Below are 20,137 nucleotides of genomic sequence, written 5' to 3'. Positions count from 1 at the left end.
GGGTAATCTTTGTCAATTAACTTTATAGGGCTTGTTAGAATAAAATAGCTCCTAAAAAAACTGTACAAGTCAATATGGCACCAAAATTGGAACCATAAGTCAAACCCCCAATTTTATAAAAAATTACTAGATTTTTACATAAATTCGTTGAGTATGCTATAGTTATGATTGCATAGTCCTAAAACATTTTAATGGCAAGCCAACTGATGAACAATGTTAGGCCTCCAACTGTGCAGATTAGGGGACAACTTGTGAACTAAAATTCTGGTTGCTACTCTTCTTAGAGAGGGTAAAATAATTGATGTGGTGGGGGAAATGATGACTATCCGGTGTTTTTCATGGCATGTAAAACTAGTTTCTTCATCATAACAATAGATTCATGATTTTTGTAATTCCATGAAATTTAAAAATATAAAGTTTAAAAACAACATAATTCACCCATAATAAACTTGTGCTTCATCAACTGTAACAAATAAGTTGTGGCAAATAGCCTTAACCTTGTACCAATAATTTATGGTCAACTTGTAAGACCTGCAATCATTACAAAAATTCCATCTCACATCTTCTTTGAATTCCTTGGAACTTGGAAAAGCCATCCCCAAATCAAACTCTATAGTTCAGATATCTGCTTCTCTTCTATATTGTTTAAACTTGGGTCGTTTCTTCTTCCTCCTATTCCTTCTCATTAGATCCGATTCTTCATCATCATATGAGTTTTCAAATAAGCTTCTAAGTTTTTCCGAGTTGTACTCATCAGACTCTGGTTCTTCTACTCCAGTTTGAGAATGTACCACTCCGTTGTACCCATCGGGTTGTGGTTCTTGATCATGCTACTCATAATCCAAATCAACAAATTTATCATCAGGCTCTTCCATTGCTTCCACTTCTTGTACATCCACATCCACCAAATTACTTTCTGAATTATATGGTTAAGTAGAACTTCCTCTGTATTTTGCACTCAGTACCTGATACTCTATAGCAATAATCAAGAGGTTCTCGGTATCCCAATGCTTTAGCAGTCATCAAAATCCACACCAGCACCAGAATATATCTTGTGCCATGATGTATTTTCAGCGATCCATAAGGCTGGGTGTATATTTTCCAATCAAATGACACAAGTTATTACAACGAAATAGTCTAAAAAAACTAAATAAAATGATTAAAATGAAATTCAAGTTTTGATATATTTGGCTATTGCAATTGGAGATTGCAACCTACGAAACTAGTTCAGAATGCAATCAGAGATTGCACTCAATGAAACTAGTACATATTGCAATTATAGTTTGCAAGCTATGAAAAGGAACTCAAATAAATTGCAGTTACTGATTACAATCCATGCCTTCATTTTAACCTTTAATAAATTTAACAGAAAATGAATTCAAATCACAACGAAATTCATCCATCTTTACTTGACACCAAAATAGATGCCAACAATCAACGTTTTCTTCAATTCTTCAACAACCCTTGCCAAAATCAAACATAGTTGTTTTCCTTTCTCTCCATGAAACCCTTTGTATCCTACTACAACAAAGATCCTCCCTCCGAATGCTACTTTCTCATTTTCCTTCGTATAAAGTGATTTTAAGAAATTTAAAAGGTTAATTGACAAAAAAGCCCACACAAGTGATATGTTTTTTCAACGAAAATGGATGGAAAGTAACGATAAATGGTAGATTCTAAAAATTAATAAAGTTAAGGTAGTAAAATTACAAAATTGAAAGTCTGGTATTTGCTCACGTGCTTTCAAGTTCATGCGGTAGTTGTGCAAAATTCTCTTTTTCTTTCACATCCGAACGATGACGTTTTGACCACGTCATCATCACCTTCTAAATACGATTCAAAACCCTCCTTTCGTACATTTCTCTGCTCCTAGGCTTTAAGCTAGTTTCGAAGCTCTCTTCTGCATCTCTAATGGCGGATGATAATACGGCTTCCCATAGAAGAGACCCTATCAAGTCCTCTGGTAAGTTCCTCTACACTATTGGGTTGCTTATAAAATTAGGGAAATGGATGGGAAAATCAAAATTTCAATGGAATTTATGTTGAATTCTGGATTGGGTCTCTGTGATTTGTGGGTTCGGTTCAATTCAGAGTTTGATTCTGTAATTTTTCCACCTTTTTTTCTTGTTATCCAAACGGAAAATCAAGCAATTAGATGTTAAGTAAGAACAAAGAGGGGATTACTTGAATTGGGTTCTGTTCTTTTGGGGGTCCTAAACCACTTAACAAGTAATTAGATACAAAAGTTTTCAACTTTTTATCATTGGCCTTGCAAGCGGACTACCTGTAATTTTTGTTAATTTTGTTGGAGCCTTATTGAGTTGTTATGTGTACAATGCTGATTGTGTGGAAAATTTAGTTGCTAATGTTGCCGGACAGCGAAGGCGGCAGCAAGCAGTTTCTGTAGGAAAGGAAAGAAGAGAATCGCTGGTGCGTGCGAAGCGCTTGTGCAGAGTAGGGATTAGCGGGGATAGTGATGATACGGTTGACAGTGAAATGATCATTGATGAAGAGCAATCTATCTTGGAGGCTCAAACTTCTTCAGCAGTGGAAGGGTTGAAGTCTGTGGTTGCATATCAGTATGTGAATCTAGTTCGTCTACACAAATACTGTGAGAATTTTAGAGGAACATCAGGCTCTATTTTGTGAAAACATAAGATATGAAAACAAATCTTCATCTAAAGATACGAAAACATGGAGCCGTTCAATGGTTTCTGCAGACCCATTTGACACCATTTTCGTTGTGTACTTTATAGGGGAAAAGGTGCATTGCAAAAGAGGGTGAGTGCCCTTCATGAACTCAGACGCTTACTGTCAAGATCAGAATTCCCTCCTGTTGAAGCTGCCCTTAAAGCTGGAGCAATACCTTTATTAGTGCAATGTCTTTCATTTGGCTCTCCAGATGAGCAGGTCCAGCCAATTTTTTGCATAATACGGTTTCTTTTGCTTTTGTAAATTCTAATTTGTATATCCAGCATAGACTGTTGATAAGTAGTGCTTTTATGGAACATTTTTTCAAGAAAAAAAGGAAAGAAGGAACTTTGATGTTATTTTCTGTTAGGTTCCATTTAGTAATTAGCAGCTTTCCGAATTTCGGGTTTCTAAAAACCCATAAGACACACCTATGGAGTTTGGGCATTAAAGTATCACACGCCAGAGAATGTTTTCAGAAATGATTTGGAATTAATAAACTTCTTGAGAAATACTTGAGGATATATTCTGTCTCTTCACCTTTTTTTTTTTAATTTTTTAATTTTAATTTTTATATAATGCAGTTGCTTGAGGCGGCTTGGTGCCTCACGAACATAGCAGCAGGGAAACCTGAGGAAACAAAAGCTTTGTTGCCCGCTTTACCGTTGCTTATTGCTCATCTTGGAGGTTGGTAATGTCTTCTGTGCTCCTTTTAGATCCCAGTAACAATTTCTTTCTCCTGGTTAAGTTTCTGTATCTTTGCGCATATTTTATACCAAAATTTTTGGCTCTACACTTTGCATATGTAATGTGATATTGGCATGGGTGGTGGTTGTAAGGACCTAACCTTTGAAGTACCACTTCAAAGTTGAGATCATGGCATGCGATACTTAGTGCAGAAGTTTAAGCTGTCTGATCAGATGGCTGCTTTTGATATTGCATCTATAATTGCACGTCTTTTGCAGAAAATGGTTCCTTGCCTGTTGCTGAGCAATGTGCATGGGCATTGGGAAATGTTGCTGGTGAAGGGGAAGAGCTGAGAAATATTTTGCTATCTCAAGGTGCATTGTTACCTCTTGCAAGAATGATGCTTCCAAACAAGGGTTCAACCGTACGAACAGCTGCTTGGGCACTATCAAACCTAATCAAGGTGCTAGATTATTTGCCTCGTGAATAATTTTATAACAACATGCACATTTTCTTCATAAGTCGAACTTGTTTGGATTTTGGTGGCCTTTTTGCCCCATTTGCCACCATAGTGTGACATTCAGGGTTCCTTTCTTTTGCACCATTAGTGTGTTTTTCATTTTATATTTCACTGTGCTTTATTTTGGTTCTTAATAACGTATCACCATCAATGTGGACTTACACATCATCTTTGAGAAGAACTTGCAACATAACATTGGTTGTTAAATATGCAGGGACCTAAGCCAAAGGCTGCAACAGAGCTCATTAGAGTTGATGGCTTATTGGATGCACTTGTTCAACACTTGAGAAAAGCGTAAGTTGTGTTTCATCAATCTAAACAGATTGCACTATAGTTCTGTCATCATGATTTCTTGCCATTAAACTTATGGATTGCCTTTCCTTATGATTATAGTGTACCATAAACTCTTTTCTTAAATTCAGAGATGATGAGTTAGCAACTGAAGTAGCATGGGTGGTTGTGTATCTCTCAGCCCTTTCAAATCTTGCCACCAGTATGCTAGTGAAGAGTGATGTCCTTCAATTGCTCGTGCAGAGATTGGCTATGTCCAATAGTTTGCAGTTGCTTATTCCGGTAAGGTGGAATCTAACTGTATATATAAGCTCTTTATTAATCTTCTCTTTCTTTAGATAATGCCTCGTGGAGCAACTTTTTGTATATGTATTTAATTGAAGGTTAAAATGGTTTACAGTTTTTAATGCTTCATTTACAGAGTGGTTGTACTAGTTCAAGTTTTCATTCCGTACATCTTATGTTTTATCTTATCTGTATGGCTGTACATGTTCCCATTGCAGAAGCCTCCCCCCTGGCCATATTTCTTTGGAAATTTTGTACCGTATGTGAGTTGTGTGTCAGGTCCTAATATCCCCTTCTGTGCCCTAACCAAAAAGAAAATAAGTTTCTCTGTGTTTCTTGACCTATAAGATGCTGCTAGATTTTATCCTGATGATAAAATCTAGGCGAACATTTAAATTCTAAATTTTACATATTTTTATAGGAAAACTAAATTGACAAGGCAATTTAGAGAAGTACGACATGGTTCCATTGTTGAGCTAAAATTGTGGTCTTGTAGTTATAATGTATCATAACTCAGAGTTCATGTGATGTTTGATGTACTATCATAAGTTGATCCATTCATGAGTAGATGACACTGTAATTGCTTTCGGAGTAGATAGATTTTAGATGTTTTTAATATTTTATGGTATATGGATCGTACTGACAAATGGGCTCCATCAAGGTGCTAAGAAGTTTAGGCAATCTTATAGCTGGTGATTCACAGACAACCCAAGCTGTTATTGTTCCTGGGCATGAAATCACAGGCTAGTGCACTGCTCCTTTGATGGGAAACTGTAATTGTGATCACATATATACAAGACCATTTTCGTTGCCTCTTTGTTTTTCCTTTAGAAGTATAAGACAATTTCATTGATTTATGATGATAAAATTTTCAGGAAACATAATTGAAGTCCTGGTAAAATGTTTGAATAGTGAGCACCGGGTCCTGAAGAAGGTATATAAGCTTGTAGTTAATGTTATGAGGTGGATCTTTTACTCACCCATGCTTATTCAAAGTTCAACCATTTATGTAGGAAGCAGCTTGGGTGCTATCTAATATTGCGGCTGGTTCTGTAGAGCACAAGCAGTTGATATATTCAAGTGAGGCGGTGCCGGTGCTATTACGCCTCCTTTCTACAGCACCATTTGATATAAGAAAGGAAGTAGCGTATGTACTAGGCAACCTCTGTGTGTCTCCTATTTCACCTACAGAAGGTGATGGAAAACCAAGCTTGATTCTGGAGCACTTGGTTTCACTTGTTGGTAGAGGATGCCTCGCTGGTTTCATTGATTTGGTTAACTTGGCTGATACTGAAGCTGCAAGACTAGGACTACAATTCACGGAACTGGTAAGCAAACATCTGTGAAACATTGGGTGTATTATACGTTTCACTTTTTGATGAGTTTACAGAATACGGTTCATAGAAAAATTGATTATGTGACTACCGAATGGTTCATTAGGTACATTTGTTGTTGTCATAAATGTTATGAAGTGGTGCACCGTAAATTAAAGTTTGCCACTCCCGAATGAATAATGGAACTCCTTGACAACTAAACCACAGTATAAATCCTCCATATTGCGGTTCATGCAGGTTTTGAGAGGGATGCCGAACGGTGAGGGCCCAAAGCTTGTTGAGAAAGAAAATGGGATCGATGCAATGGAAAGGTTTCAGTTTCACGAAAACGAGGACTTGAGAAACATGGCGAACAGTCTGGTGGATAAGTACTTCGGAGAGGACTATGGGCTTGATGAATAGGCAGACTGATGCAGGAGTTTCCAGTGACTTTTATCTTGTATCTCTCCATGCTTGTATGCCATGGATGATTTGTTGTTGTAAGAGATGTACAATTTTGATGATCAAGTGGTTTCTCGTTAAATGTGAGGAATGGAATACGATTTATGATTTGTCCCTTGGTTATAGAGATTTCAAATTTTTATACATGATTGAAGAGATTGTTACAATTTTGTCCGCAGAAATTCTTATTGTTCCCAAAGAAAATAATAATTTTGCACAATTTTCTCTTCTTACACCCGCTCAACAATGATACTGAGTTGGCCGTAGTTGAGGCGCGAAACCAATTAAAATTGGACCGAATTTTCTACTAACATTTGAAATTTGGGTTAGTGTATCTGATGCCAATGCCCTCGCGCTATGCTTTGATACGTATCAAATATCGTTGTGGTCCAGTGATAAATGACAGATTACGAGATTTCCTTCAAATTTAAAACTGGAAGTTTCGGGTTCGAAATCCGCTACTTGTGTGGAAGCTAGAATTGTGGCCAGGAGAAGGTTGAAATGCCTCTGTGAGTCTTCCTAGCCCTCGAAAGAGATGGATAACCATGAGTTGTCACCAGTTCTTCTCATTTTTGAAAAAAAATAAATAAAAATATCCACAATAGTGTATTGTAACCATCGTCAACTTTTTTTCTTCTATTGACTATTTTTGTTCTGTTGACTGTTTTGGGGGTATATTTGAAAATTTAGAATTTGGATTGTAATTTCCAAATTCAAGGTTTTGTATTTTGTTTCGCAATGAAAGTACGAACTTATCATGGAATGGGCATGCTTTAGGCTTTGTTTGGGAAAGGGACTTCCAAGTCCAAAGTGATTGATGTCGTCAAATTGTAAGAAATAAACTACAAAATGTAACTATGTTAGATATAGGAGACTAAAATGCATTTCATGAGCATTGCAAAGACATGCGAGATATATTTGTAAATAATGAGTTTTGGACAAAGTCATTTACAAAACCCTAATGCATGTTTTTGCAATAAGTATGTGATGCACTTTAATGCCACTTTGTACTATATTTCTTCGTCACTTATCTAAATTCTTTATGACTTGGAAATCACTCCTCCAAACATAACATCTTATTTCAATTTCCATTTGATGATATGAAAGAATATATATATATATATATATATATATAGTTCATATATTATTTTAGTTGTCGTATCCTTGTCGTCCCGTGTCCATGCAACATACCCGTTCATACCAAAAAAAATGAGAAATTTGATGTAAGTCGATAAATATTTTCATATTTCAGTATAAGTGAATGATCATTTTATTTTAGGAAAACTAAGGAAAAGTCTAAAAAAATTTTAGTTTTAATGAAAAATGACAAATAAAGATGCAGTAAATAGTACTAGGGAAATGTAAAAATGTGGTTTTTCGTTAAGAGTGAACAGTACCAAAAGTATTTTGTTACAACTCCCTATTATTTTCTAGTATAGGCTAATAAAAACAATTATCCTCTACAACTAAGGTTAATAAAAACAATTTCCTCTCCAACTAAGGAGTGACAAATCTAGGATTCCACCTTTGGGGGGCCTATTTTAAAGTTCAAGTTTTTTAGATAAAAATAGAGCGTAAAGCTCGTCAAAAATTCAGTTTATTCACTAAGATATTTCATCGAATGCTTGGTGGTCTTGTTGGAGTAAGTTGAACCATGTTACACACATGTCAACAGATATCGACATTACCGAAGCAATATGATAAGTGTTATCAAGAGCTTTTTGTGGAGTGATGTCAAAATATACCTAACGAACATTATATAAATCACTTAGTGGACACAAAAGGAATCCATACCAAACATTCGCAGTGTCCCACAAAAACTTTACATGTGTGTTTCCCGACCTTCGGGTGGTTTTGGGATCACCTTGATCTCAGCATACATTTGCCCTTGCAACTAAGGTGAATACCCCCTTTATATTTCTCTTTAGACCCTAATCAAAAAGCTCGAATATTGATTGACTCAATTCTAATATTCAAAATATTTTGTGACCAATAATAAAATCCCCGTAAATAAAATTACGTTACTGCAATTTAAAGTAACTATATGGGCAGAGATATCATTTTCAAAAAGTTAAAGGATGTCCATGTAATTTAACTAAAACAGCGGTTAAGGGAGCACTCGCGGTCGCGGGGAAGAGGGAAAGCCGAAGGGTTTAACGAGCGACTCATAAACCCGCAAATTGTAACAGAGCTTCCACTTCACCGCTGCCACTTCGCCGCCTGTCACCCGCCGCCAATCATGGAAGAAGGCACTTCATTTTTGTTCTCCGGCGTCAACTTCAACCGGAAAAAGTTTGCCAGGGACTTCTCCAGATTCCAGGTCCGATTCTTCTCTTCTCAGAAAAGCGTATCACATTATTTATTTTTCCGTTATTTGTCAAATTAAAATTTTGAAATTTGATTAAGAAGAACAAAGAGAGCGAGAAAGTGGTAGAAGATTCGAGCTTGTTCGAAATTCCAAAATCTGAGGCGGAGGTGGAGGCAGAGAAGGAGGAGCCAGTAGTGCCGGTTAAGAAGAGGAAGCGGAAGGGGCAGGTTTCCGGTAATTTCATTGTTTTTGGTGTTGAATTTGTATGCATTTGAAACCTAAGATTTTTTTTTTTTCTTATGATTTGTTTGATTTTGTGATGGCATAGAGGGTGTGGAGGGGATTAGTGTCTTTAAGACCTCAAAATCGGCGAAGGCAGCGAAAGCGGAGAAAGAGAAGCCTGGCAATGAACTAACGGAGCAGAAGAAGAAGTTGAATCGGCAGCTCGAGGTTGTGCTTCTTGTTCCTTCATCTTTTTCGTGTTTGTCAGTTTCCTTGTGCTTAAATTAAAGTTGAGGGATTTATACGTTTTTATATGATTCAGCGGGATTCGCTGACGCGAAAGAAGTATGACATTCATGTGTCCGGGAATAACATCCCTTCACCACTTGATAATTTTGCAGACTTAACCTCAAGGTATTCCTTATTTTCTTTTTATTTTAGTGTTTCTTAGATAGGATATGTATAAGTATTGCCTTTGATCTCCAATGCCGAGGATTCGTATGTGGATATTATTGTTTTTGTGAATGGCTGGATGGATTTTTTTAAAGTTCTCATTTACGAGCTTGATATTTTCCTTAATAACATGATAAAAATGAGAGTTTTTAATCTTTGATTATTTCCAGATATGGATGCGAGCCATATTTACTTCAGAATTTGGCAGAACTTGGATTTAAAGAACCAACGCCAATCCAAAGGCAGGCTGTTCCAGTCCTCTTATCTGTATGGTCTCTTACTTATGCTATCTGCTAAATTTTACGTTGTTTTGTAAGAGATCACTGGGTTATATAAGGCTTCAGTTTCAACAGTACTTCAGCACGGGTTGACTTTTGGTTTTGAAAGATGTCCTCATCGCCTTTGTCATCGTTTTTTATTAGGGTCGAGAATGCTTTGCTTGTGCTCCAACTGGATCTGGAAAAACTCTTGCTTTTGTTTGTCCCATGCTAATGAAACTTAAGGTATTGCTCATGCATTCAACTGTTTCTTTCTGCAAATGTTGATGGCTGAGATTTTCTGATGAAATTTTTTCATATAACTAGCATACATCTAAGGATGGCATCCGAGCTGTTATTCTTTGTCCAACACGTGAGTTAGCTGCTCAGACAACCAGAGAGTGCAAAAAGATGGCAAAAGGAAACAAATTCTACATCAAGTTAATGACCAAAGAGCTTGTAAGAAATGCCGATTTTTCAAAAATATGCTGTGATATACTCATTTCTACTCCACTTCGGTTACGGTTGGCTATCCGGAAAAAGAAGGTTGATTTAAGCAGGTGCGTTTGATGCATATATTCATCTTGTGTTCATAGAAAGTTTGATAAAAAAGATGCTGGTAGAAACAAGAAATCATTGTGTACAAATGAAGATTTTTGCGGTAAAAAAGATCATTCTTATAGTGGCTCATTGGTATTTTTCTCCTCATAATTTTTTTTTTTTGTGTTGTACAGGGTTGAGTATCTGGTATTGGATGAGTCTGATAAGCTTTTTGAGCTTGGCTTGTTAAAGCAGATTGATTCTGTGGTCAAAGCATGTTCAAACCCTTCAATTATTCGCTCCTTGTTTAGTGCTACTTTACCTGATTTCGTTGAGGAGCTTGCCCGCACTATAATGCATGATGCTGTTCGAGTTATCATTGGCAGGAAGTGAGTTTGACTTTATCTTGTTGAAAATCATGAAGTGGTTCGCTTTACTTGCATCAGTGGTTCCATTGACTTGCATCTTTCCTTTGCATGTTTCCATACAGAAATACTGCTTCTGACACTATCAAGCAAAAATTGGTCTTTGCTGGAAGTGAAGAAGGGAAGCTATTAGCACTTCGTCAGAGTTTTAAGGAGGTATGCTTTGTTGGTGATAGAGGCAACAGTTTGCTTTTAAGAAAGAATGGTTATATTCACAACCTCTTCTAAATAACCGCTCCAGGATCAAGTTCAAAGATGATATGGAATACAAGTCCTCGTGTATCAAATAGTATTCCAAGGGCACTTCATACAGTTTCTGACCTTGTGTTAATTGAATAAGGCCATTATCTACTGTAGGCCCTGTCCTGGAAATACACAATTGATAGTAAAGCACAGGAGAGGCAATTTTGAAAATGCTACAAGATCTAGATAATGGCGAAACAAGGAATTATGTGAAGTTAACCAAACGTTATTTAATATCCACCAATTATCTAAGTTCTTAGAGAATTTAATTTATGTAATTGGCATTTATGTTTTGTTAGTTAAACATTTCCCGACTTTCAGCTGGATCGGTTTGATGTGTTGACCAATTTCTTGTTATGGTTTTATCTTGTTAGTAGAGTCTGAATCCACCAGTGCTGATATTTTTACAAAGCAAGGAGCGAGCTAAGGAACTCTGCGGAGAACTGTTGTTTGAGAATGTAAGAGTTGGTGCTATACATTCTGATCTGTCACAAACACAGGTAATTTGTTCCCAATTGTTATCAGATGATCAACCTTAAGCCTTACATAGTCTACTTATGTCGGCGCTCTACCATTCCACTCGACATAAAGGAAACATTTAACTGATGTTAAAACTTGATTATGCACTTGTTTTCATGGTATCATGAAAAAGGCTGGGTCTGGATATCTGTGTGTTCTGAGGAGGTTTGCATGGAAATAAGAACGAACTTGAATTTTGACATTTTCTTGCTAACATTTTCATTTTACAGTGGATTGGAATTCCATAATTAATACTTGGGCACACTTCATTTAACATTAGATTCCACTACTACTATCATGCTCGATTCCCCATGTTATATGCATTATTATTTCTATGTACTTGAACAGTAATTTCAATCTCCCTTGTACTAATTATAAATTGGAATGCAGCGAGAAAATGCAGTAGATGACTTCAGAGCTGGAAAAACATGGGTTTTAATTGCCACTGATGTTATTGCTCGGGGTATGGATTTCAAAGGTGTCAACTGTGTAATTAATTATGATTTTCCAGATTCTGCCGCTGCGTACATTCACAGGATCGGTATGCCTCTCCTTGTCCCTATGATTGTAACCTATGTACATGAAATATGGGATATGTTAAACAAAAGATATAATGGTTAGTAGTTTCTTTCAAAAAAGAATTCTATAGAAGAAATATCGTATATGTTTTATGGGAATGTATTAATAGAAACTTTAATCCGTGATTAATTTGTAAGACTATCGAACAAATATGACTGGTTTTTGGGTTTGTTTCATAAGACTTATTTTTGTCAAATTGAACTACTTTTGTTGTTAAACAGATCTTGAACTCTGCAAATTTATGCATGAATATTTGTTGCGCATCTTTTGCAACTGTCTTTTATCGTTCCTAATGATTCTGTTTAGGGCTTTCAATTGCTCGTTTGATGCCTGTGGAAAATTGTTTTACGGTGTATGTGATTTACGTAGTCATTGATTGTATCACTTTTTCCCGAGACAAGTTTCTTCGCGTTATTGCTATAACCATTTGAATTGGTTTTTGGGGATGATTTCACGAGCTCACTGAATCTAAGTTTGTAATTTTTTTTGTGAAGGTCGGTGTGGACGAGCAGGGAGGAGCGGAGAAGCTATTACTTTCTACACAGAGGCAGATATTCCATATCTACGGAATATAGCTAATGTGATGTCAACATCAGGTTGTGAAGTTCCGTCTTGGATCATGGCCTTGCGCAAACAGAAGTGGAAAAAACACCGACCCGGAAGAGAATCGATATCAACCCAACCGAAAGATGAGAAGGAGTAAAGCAATTGTCATATCGGCAACCAGATTTTGCAATTTTGACTTGGAAGTCCTCAAAGCAACCATTTGTTATCGATGAGTTATATTTACAAACTGAAGAGTTTGGGATGCTGTACAGATCGAATGTACAAGAATTATATTTACAAATTGAAGTCGAAAACAAAGTAACATCTATTTTATTCAAGTTATGAAACAACTCAAAGCTCCTTTATCTGCTTAACCATCAATAAGCTGTTCGTAATTTCAGTTTGAATGTTGTGGATGTGAGGGAAAATGTTGTTTCGTCGTCTTAATATTTTCGTTTTTCTTACTTGCATCCATCTGAACGGTCCAAGTTAGCTTCAGAAGTCCATAACTGCGTCCCAAGTCCAAGCTAGTTTGATTTTTTGCAGTCAAATGTATGCTGGCAGGTCTAGAATTCGACAACGAAACATCCTCCATTGAAGGTAGCTTGTCCTTTGGTCGCTAGTAGCCTATTACACCCATTACACAGTTGTAGAAGAACTAACACAAGTGAGATAGTCGATACAACAGGGCAAAAAAATTGAAGCCTTAAGCGGACTTCTCGCTCCAATGATAACTTTACCTGTGGGAGTTCGATGCCCGTCCTGTCATCGAGTATCTTTTTACAGTTCATAGTTTTAAGCCTCAAAACTTTGGAACGTGAAAAGATTTCTTCTTGACAGCAGACTTCAAGTCTGACGTACGATTGAAGAGAGCCGCTGTGTACTACCTGGTGCTGCAGGTCTGACTGCTACCTTGTTCTCCAGCTGCTCCAATCATTGTTAAGGGTCTAAGGATTTCCTCAGGTTCTGAGGACACACTGGACGCAACCACTCCCTTAGGTGGGGACTGTGCCTCCCTACCTTCTGATCGAAATGGGAGCTTAGATCATAACTTACTCATGCAATCTTGTTTAGAATAGAACTTTTAGATGATCCTGGTATCGCTTTCCTCTTGTTCCGGAAACTATAATTCAACATTGTTACTAGAAGCCTATGCCTGAAGTGGTTCATAACCATCATCCAGCATCTGCAACCACAACTCCTCTAGCATTGCATATATTTTACCTCTCTCAGGATGCAGGCAATCTTCAACAAAAAATACATGGGTCCTATCCTTAACCTCAATCCAACTCTGCCCCGGAACTTTCCTGACATCCCTTTCTCTCATCAAGTTCCTTAACCTGGCAACATCATCCCAACTGCCAGAAGAAGCATGGATGTTGCAAAGCAACACAAGAGCAGCAGAATGGGTAGGATCTAATTTTAGTATATTCTCTGCTGCCCGTTTTCCAATCTCAACGTTCCCACGGGTTCTGCAGGCAGCGAGTAGAGTCATCCATACCAGAACGTCCGGTTCAAATGCCATTTGCTTGATAAAATGCCTCTGCTTCATGTAAGCATCCGGAACGAGCAAGTAAGTCAACCATACAAGAACAATGCTCTATTGTCAGTACAATCCCATGCTCGGATTCCATGGTTTTATATACTTTCCACGCTTCCTCTACCAGTCCAATATGACTGCAAGCAGTAAGGACACCTACCAGTGTTACTTCATTGGGTTTTATGCCCAATTCCTTCATTCTTTCGAAAAGGTCAAGAGCTTCCTCTCCATATCCAAACTGAGCGTAACACATGATTAAACTACTCCACGAGACAACATCTGTATCCTCCATCTAGCCGAAGAGCTTTTGCGCACTTCCAATTGATCCACATTTTGTATGCATGTCAATTAATCCATGGCTGACAGTAACATCAAGCACAATCCCACTTTTTACAGTAAAGCAATGAATCTGATTCGCAACCTCTAGAGATGCTATATTTGCACAAGCTCCAATTACATTACCCGAAGTAATATGATCAGGCTTAGTTTCAGAAATACGCATTAAATTTAGTAATTTGAAAACCTCCCTGGCCTGGTTGTGCTGCATGCACGCGGGTAATAATAGCATTCCAAGAAACTGAATCAGCGTGATTTCTTATATCTTCAAACAAAAGAAATGCATCATAGAGATTTGAACACTTTGCAACATGGTTAGCAAAGTGTTGGACACAATAACGATAGAATCAAAAGCCCCTTTGATAATGTAGGAGTGGATCTGCATACCCTGATAGAGCATTGAAGGGCTTGTGCAAGCAGCAAGTATTGGGAGATCACTAACTTCATCGGGGATCAGTCCCTTATGCCAAATCTGAGAAAAGAATGATAATGCTTCATTAGAATCTCCAGCATTCGAGAACCCTGAAATAATTGCATTCCATGACACTAAATCCGGCCTGTCTATCCGATAAAACACTGTTCTTGCAGATTTTAAACGCCCGCATTTTGCATACATGTCACAGAGTGAGCATCCGGCAAAAATGTCTCTCCCTAAACCAAATTTTATGCGCATCCCATGTATTTGCTTTCCAAATTCTGGGTTAAGAAGGCGGCCACACGCACTGAAAGCACTCCCAAATATAAACTCATTCGGCTGGTAAGCTCCCTGACGGAGCATTTCTTTAAAATGATCCAAAGCTTCTTTGTCAAAACCAAGCTGAGAAAACCCTGCAATCATCGAACCCCAAGAAATCAAGTCCTTAGTCAGAACACGAGAAAATACATCAAAGGCGTCCGCAATTAGACCAAACTTTGTGTGCATTGAAGTAAAGGCATTCTGTGCAATAGGGTGAGAACCAGTCTCTGATTTTATAACATGGGCATGCAGCTGTCTCCCCAACAATTCATTCCCCAGACCCGAACAGGCTTTTACGACGCTTCCAAAGGTGAAATGATCAGGCATACAACCCGATCTCAGCATTTGGAAGTACAATTCAATGGCTTTATCCTCTTGACTATTCTGAGAGTACCCAGAAATCAGTGAAGTCCAAGAAACCACATTTCTCTCAGACATTGCATCGAAAACCTTACGCGCATCCGCGAACGACCCACATTTTCCACGCATGTTAAGAACATGATTCTGGAAAATAATGTCCGGGTGGTAATTGGAAGCCAAAATATGGCCATGGATTTTCCTGCTACGTTCGAGAGACCTCAGAGATGAGCAAGCAGAAACCAAATTTGTGTTCTGGGATATATTGGGAAGTTGGTGATCGTTTGTAAAAACTCAAATGCTTCAATGGCTTCTTTGTAAAGCTTTTGCTTGCACAAGAAGATTATGTAGCCGTTGCTAAGCTGTTCGTTCTTGAGGTTTGGTAAAAGAGATGGTGGAGGTTGACTTGGTTGACTTTTATTGAAGGTCAACGGCAGTGGGGGTTTTAATCTTTTCATCTTGGTCAGAGAGAGATTTTCCGTTTGTGTTTCTGGCCTATGGTGCTAAGTTGAAAAACAGAGTGCTACTTTTCTTCGTCTCATCTCCCGCTCTCCTGGTTTGTTCGAAAAGAAAATAATTTCCGCTCATTCATTTTCTCCCTACACTCACTTTTATTTATAGCGTTTGAATTATAATGGGTTTCAAGGAAATCGAATTGCTAACGATGTTCAGATGAAATTTGATTCAGATAGTCATACAAAAAACTTGTTCGTCTTTACAAAATAGCAAAACGTAATTTATCCTCCACCAAGAAGGGGTTTCCGAACCAGGTGTTATTTATACTCGGACCTGTTTGCGTTACTGTCACCTGTTAATTTCCTATACCAAAATATATTCTTACACCCTCACCTTCTCCGCAGCCTCCTTAATTTGTGCAATGGTAAAAATGCCGAAGAAATCATCATCTCTGATTCCATTGATTGCGGCAAGTGCAACATCATCGACACTAACAGGTGGAGCCAAGAGCAGATCAGATGCTGGAAGAGAACTCAACGGTTTGGTAAAGTTTTCGGTAGCATTGATAAATCTTTCCAATGGTTCACCTATCAAATCCAAAGGAATCTCAAAACCATCCACCCTCCGTTTCCCGTATATGAAACCAGGTCTAAGCACAATACCTGCGGAAGTTGGAATTACAAAGAAATGTTGGGAAAGAAATACAGGACACACATAAATATGAGGGGACGTGACAAAGTTGGAATTATATATCTTACTTCAGCCAATAAAATGGGAGTCAATGAAATAGAAGTGATCAAATCCAGAAAAGTATGTTTAATTAGGTTTGCCAGAAAATTAGTGAGTATTAAATTAAAAAAACTACTCCCTCATTTTGCCAGTTGATCCAATATACCTGAGAATTCCTAAACATCCTAAACGAATGGGCCGAATGGCTTCAAAATAATAATGCATTCCAATTATTTAAATCACTCATCTCCCTCGCTTCTTTAGTAAAGATAATAAATAGCCAATTCTAGACAGTCCTCACATTTAGTCTCCTAAAATTTCTGAAAAATGAAAAGGAAAGACGAGAGTTAGGTATTACCAGAATTGGGATATTTGGAGAGAACCTCTGATTCAGCTTTTCTCTTTCCTGTGAAGTACCCAGATGAAAGCAAAAATGGAGGTAGATTGTAATCATGCACTGAGATCAAGATAAACTTGGGAACTCCTGCCAAAGGAAAAGAACAAGAAAATGAAAGCTATATATCTCAGCCGTCCTCTGCGTACAATTGAAGAAAGAGTAGCATAAAGCGACCATGATATACATAATGAGAAATTAACATCATTGTTCTAGTCAGGAATATATTGATACATTTACATCTAACGAGAAATTTTCAAACGCACCAATATGTAACTTGTAGAAAAACTACTCGTTTGGGTCCACCCGGCAATATGATGGTTCATGTAAGTTTTCATTTCAACCATCCATGTAAAAATCAACAAAATTGAAGATCGATTAGCCATTTGATTATCATCATGATCACTTCAGTGCTTTTACCAAAAAATATAGTTTCATCTGATTATTTGATTAGTGTTACATGGCTAATTGAATTTTTATTTTTTCGATCTTTTGCATGCATAACCTTGGGGAACCTAAACCATTCATATCATGGAGCCTGGAACCCAATATGGGGTTAACACAAATGATTTGATTTATTCAGTGTGTATTAGGTTGCATAGTGCTGTGCATTTGAGGATTTCCCAACATATACTTTGACCTCCGGCTTGACCAGAGTCAGACCTCAAACTTTGACAGTCTCCCTGATTCAAATAATCCTGCTTTCACAGAAATTGATAAGAAGAATTCCTAAGCTTCCTTTAGACATTCCTATTGAGTGCTAGCTCTCATGGGAATACAAGGGCCGTAGGCAAGGTATCTTACAAATTTCTCTTCAATTTTTGAGAGCCCTATGTCATCCTCTCTATTTTGACTTACAAACAAAAACTCAAAGTCCTCAATTCTAACAAAAACTGAAGAAATATTAATGCAACTGATAGATACAGTGCCTTGTCATGGAGAAGTGATACCAAAGGGTAGTAATGAGATGGAATGAACAAAAGAGAAAAGGGAGGGAGGGGTGAGATAGAAGCTTCATTACAAAGACGAGTGAATCAAATAATAAAAATATGAAAGGAAAGCAAAGGACTAATTTACTGCAATATGATAATTGACATTGCTACCGTAATCCTTCGCAGCATTCACAGCAACAACATTTGCCTCCCCATTAATCCTCTGCATCTGTTCCTCGCTGCCAAAACCACCAATGGTTGAAACCACAGCGGTGGCCCCAATAAGTATTTCATCCCAGTTTACATAGAAAACATCTCCTGCAAAACAAAACTTACTTCAATATATGCATCCATTGAAACTGCAGATATATTACCAATACTACCAAACTGCAGATAGATTACTTCATCCCAGTTTACCGATGAGTTAATATTAAAAATGGATTTTGCACATTTTTTTGTTTAATTGCAGTTTCTAATAATAACTTTCAAATCACAGCTGATAGAATCTTAGTCACTGAATGCAAAATCAGTAAAAGCAATGTTCTAGGAACACAATGGTTCTAAGCACAAAATTTAATGAAAGACCAAAGACTAAAACAAAAACCCCCATATTGCAATACTTCCAATCATATAATTGTTTTTTCCCCTTCGGATATCCTAATCACAAAAGGCAAACCCGATTTTCACATTTCTACAGCAGCAAAATGAAGTTTGAAAGCAGAACACTTGACTGACAGCATTACATGGCAATAAGCTGTACAAAAATTTAAAGAACGTGACATACCTGGCACCCAGTTAACCTGATCTATCCACGCACCGGAGTAAGTGGGACGCCCTGACCTGCGAAACCAAGCAAACAATTCAGACACAAAAAATCAACTCAGAAATGAAAAGGTGCAGGCCAAGTAAAAATATAAAAAAAGTTTAAAAAAAGAGCAATTTTCAGCACCTGCTCACGCCAACGACCTCTATTCCTCTGGATACCGCAGCCTTGCATATAGCAGAACCAACAAAACCGGTGCCTCCTAATACAACAACCTACTAAGACAAGAATATATCACATCATCTACTCTCTTAATTTCTAAATAATTGCAACCTAATTTATTTTTATTTAAGCGATATTCTACTTTAAACTAATATAAACTGCTGGAAGGGAATTTGAACTCGAGTGTATAACGGGAGCATATCCGCTCTAACCAATGTGGCTGCGCCCGCAAATACATATCACAACATGAAATTAAAACTGAGGGATTGAAAATTAAAAAGCAATGTCTTAGGCTTACCCGTTCAGGTTTAACATCGGCCACAACGTCTATTGTGGTGGAATTGAAATCCGTTTTTACATTCATCTCTGCATATCTGCATTTAACGCTGAACATAGAGCAAATATTAATCACAGTTTATACAATCGAATTCTAGAGATAGAGAGTGGGAGAGAGAGGACCGGCGGTGGAGAAGCGAGGTGGGTTTGGGCCGGGCGGGGAAGAAAGCTCCGGGAAGAGAAGAGGGGAGCGTAGAAACGGCAGGGAAGTGCAAAAACGACGACATTTGACTGGAAACAGTCGACGGTCACTCAGCTCTGAGGTGGGATTGTTGTCTGCTTTGACTTTCCAGGACTTCCGAATTTGGGGAAGACGCAGCGTTAGCCGGCAAACGACTGGAGAGAGAGAGAGAGAGAGGGGAGGCAGGAAGCTAGTGGTGCAAAAACACGAAGTGAAAATGTTGAGGGGGGACGCTAAAATGGTTAGGCCCAAAAAATCTTGTGGCCTACTGGGTTTGGCTCTATTTTTCATGGGTGATGTCATTGGAGCCACCAAGGCTTCGCTTTGTCTACTCAGAAGTACGATTCCCTCCCCTTCTGTTATAAGTCTTTTCTCTCGTTTTTTCTCGCACTTTCTTTTGTCTTTTTCTTTACACAAGAAAAATGATGGCTAATCGTAACCGTTTAAATAGAAGGAGATGAAAAAAAGAAGCGATTAGAAGCAGAGATAATCCTATTCCCTTATTAAGACTGAGATAGTTCCAGTCCATTTGATTTTTTTGGGGTGATTGAAGCTCCACTTATATACTCAAAAAGGAAAAAAATAGTCAAGGAAGTTGTACTTGGGCTGGACTGTTGGGTAGGTACAATCTGATTCGATTCGGTTTGCTGGCAAAATTGATACTGAGCTGAAGTAAATGACCGGTTTGGCTTGACGAGTTCTACTTTGTTTAGGCTTTAGCCCATTTGAATTTTTTTGTTGAGTTTGTTCTAATCACTTGAAGTCCAAACTTAAAAATGAACTCTCATACACGAATTTACAAGTAATGTTAGGT

General features: G+C 37.8%; 3 protein-coding genes and 1 pseudogene across 4 annotated transcripts; 2 read left to right on the top strand and 2 right to left on the bottom strand.

Annotated features, from left to right (window-relative positions):
• Positions 1-1,806: 1,806 nt before the first annotated feature.
• Positions 1,807-6,359, top strand: LOC103948819 (importin subunit alpha-9-like). Its single transcript, XM_009359888.3, has 11 exons — positions 1,807-1,963; positions 2,360-2,579; positions 2,757-2,910; positions 3,276-3,378; positions 3,657-3,841; positions 4,113-4,192; positions 4,321-4,471; positions 5,136-5,217; positions 5,350-5,408; positions 5,488-5,802; positions 6,046-6,359. Exons 1-11 carry the CDS (start codon positions 1,912-1,914, stop codon positions 6,208-6,210), a joined length of 1,566 nt encoding a protein of 521 aa, XP_009358163.1. The 5' UTR covers positions 1,807-1,911; the 3' UTR covers positions 6,211-6,359.
• A 1,993-nt stretch (positions 6,360-8,352) lies between these two features.
• On the top strand, positions 8,353-12,691 carry LOC103948825 (DEAD-box ATP-dependent RNA helicase 57). Of its 2 annotated transcripts, none has more exons than XM_048576957.1 (12): positions 8,353-8,569; positions 8,656-8,791; positions 8,886-9,007; positions 9,102-9,193; positions 9,403-9,499; positions 9,655-9,735; positions 9,817-10,049; positions 10,224-10,418; positions 10,520-10,610; positions 11,075-11,197; positions 11,607-11,757; positions 12,290-12,691. In XM_048576957.1, the coding sequence occupies exons 1-12, from the start codon at positions 8,489-8,491 to the stop codon at positions 12,496-12,498; spliced, it is 1,611 nt and encodes a 536-aa protein (XP_048432914.1). In that variant the 5' UTR covers positions 8,353-8,488; the 3' UTR covers positions 12,499-12,691. The 2 variants fall into 2 exon arrangements, with proteins under 2 accessions (XP_048432914.1, XP_009358169.1); XM_009359894.3 differs by having other exon boundaries at positions 8,354-8,569; positions 8,659-8,791.
• A 184-nt stretch (positions 12,692-12,875) lies between these two features.
• On the bottom strand, positions 12,876-15,846 carry LOC103948824 (annotated as a pseudogene).
• A 131-nt stretch (positions 15,847-15,977) lies between these two features.
• LOC103948823 (uncharacterized protein At1g32220, chloroplastic) lies at positions 15,978-19,501 on the bottom strand. The gene is given in 8 exon segments (XM_009359892.3): positions 15,978-16,244; positions 16,247-16,428; positions 16,854-16,979; positions 17,993-18,139; positions 18,606-18,661; positions 18,771-18,859; positions 19,105-19,192; positions 19,266-19,501. Coding segments are annotated over 8 exon segments (825 nt in total). The 5' UTR covers positions 19,370-19,501; the 3' UTR covers positions 15,978-16,211.
• Positions 19,502-20,137: the final 636 nt, after the last annotated feature.

This window comes from the organism of the source record quoted next, unplaced genomic scaffold (genome assembly GCF_019419815.1).
Source record: "Pyrus x bretschneideri cultivar Hongxiangsu unplaced genomic scaffold, Pyrus_bretschneideri_v1 Contig94, whole genome shotgun sequence".
In the NCBI taxonomy this organism is placed as follows: Eukaryota; Viridiplantae; Streptophyta; class Magnoliopsida; order Rosales; family Rosaceae; genus Pyrus; species Pyrus x bretschneideri.
Note: the sequence above shows the minus strand (reverse complement) of the source record. Positions and strands in the feature narration are given on the sequence as shown.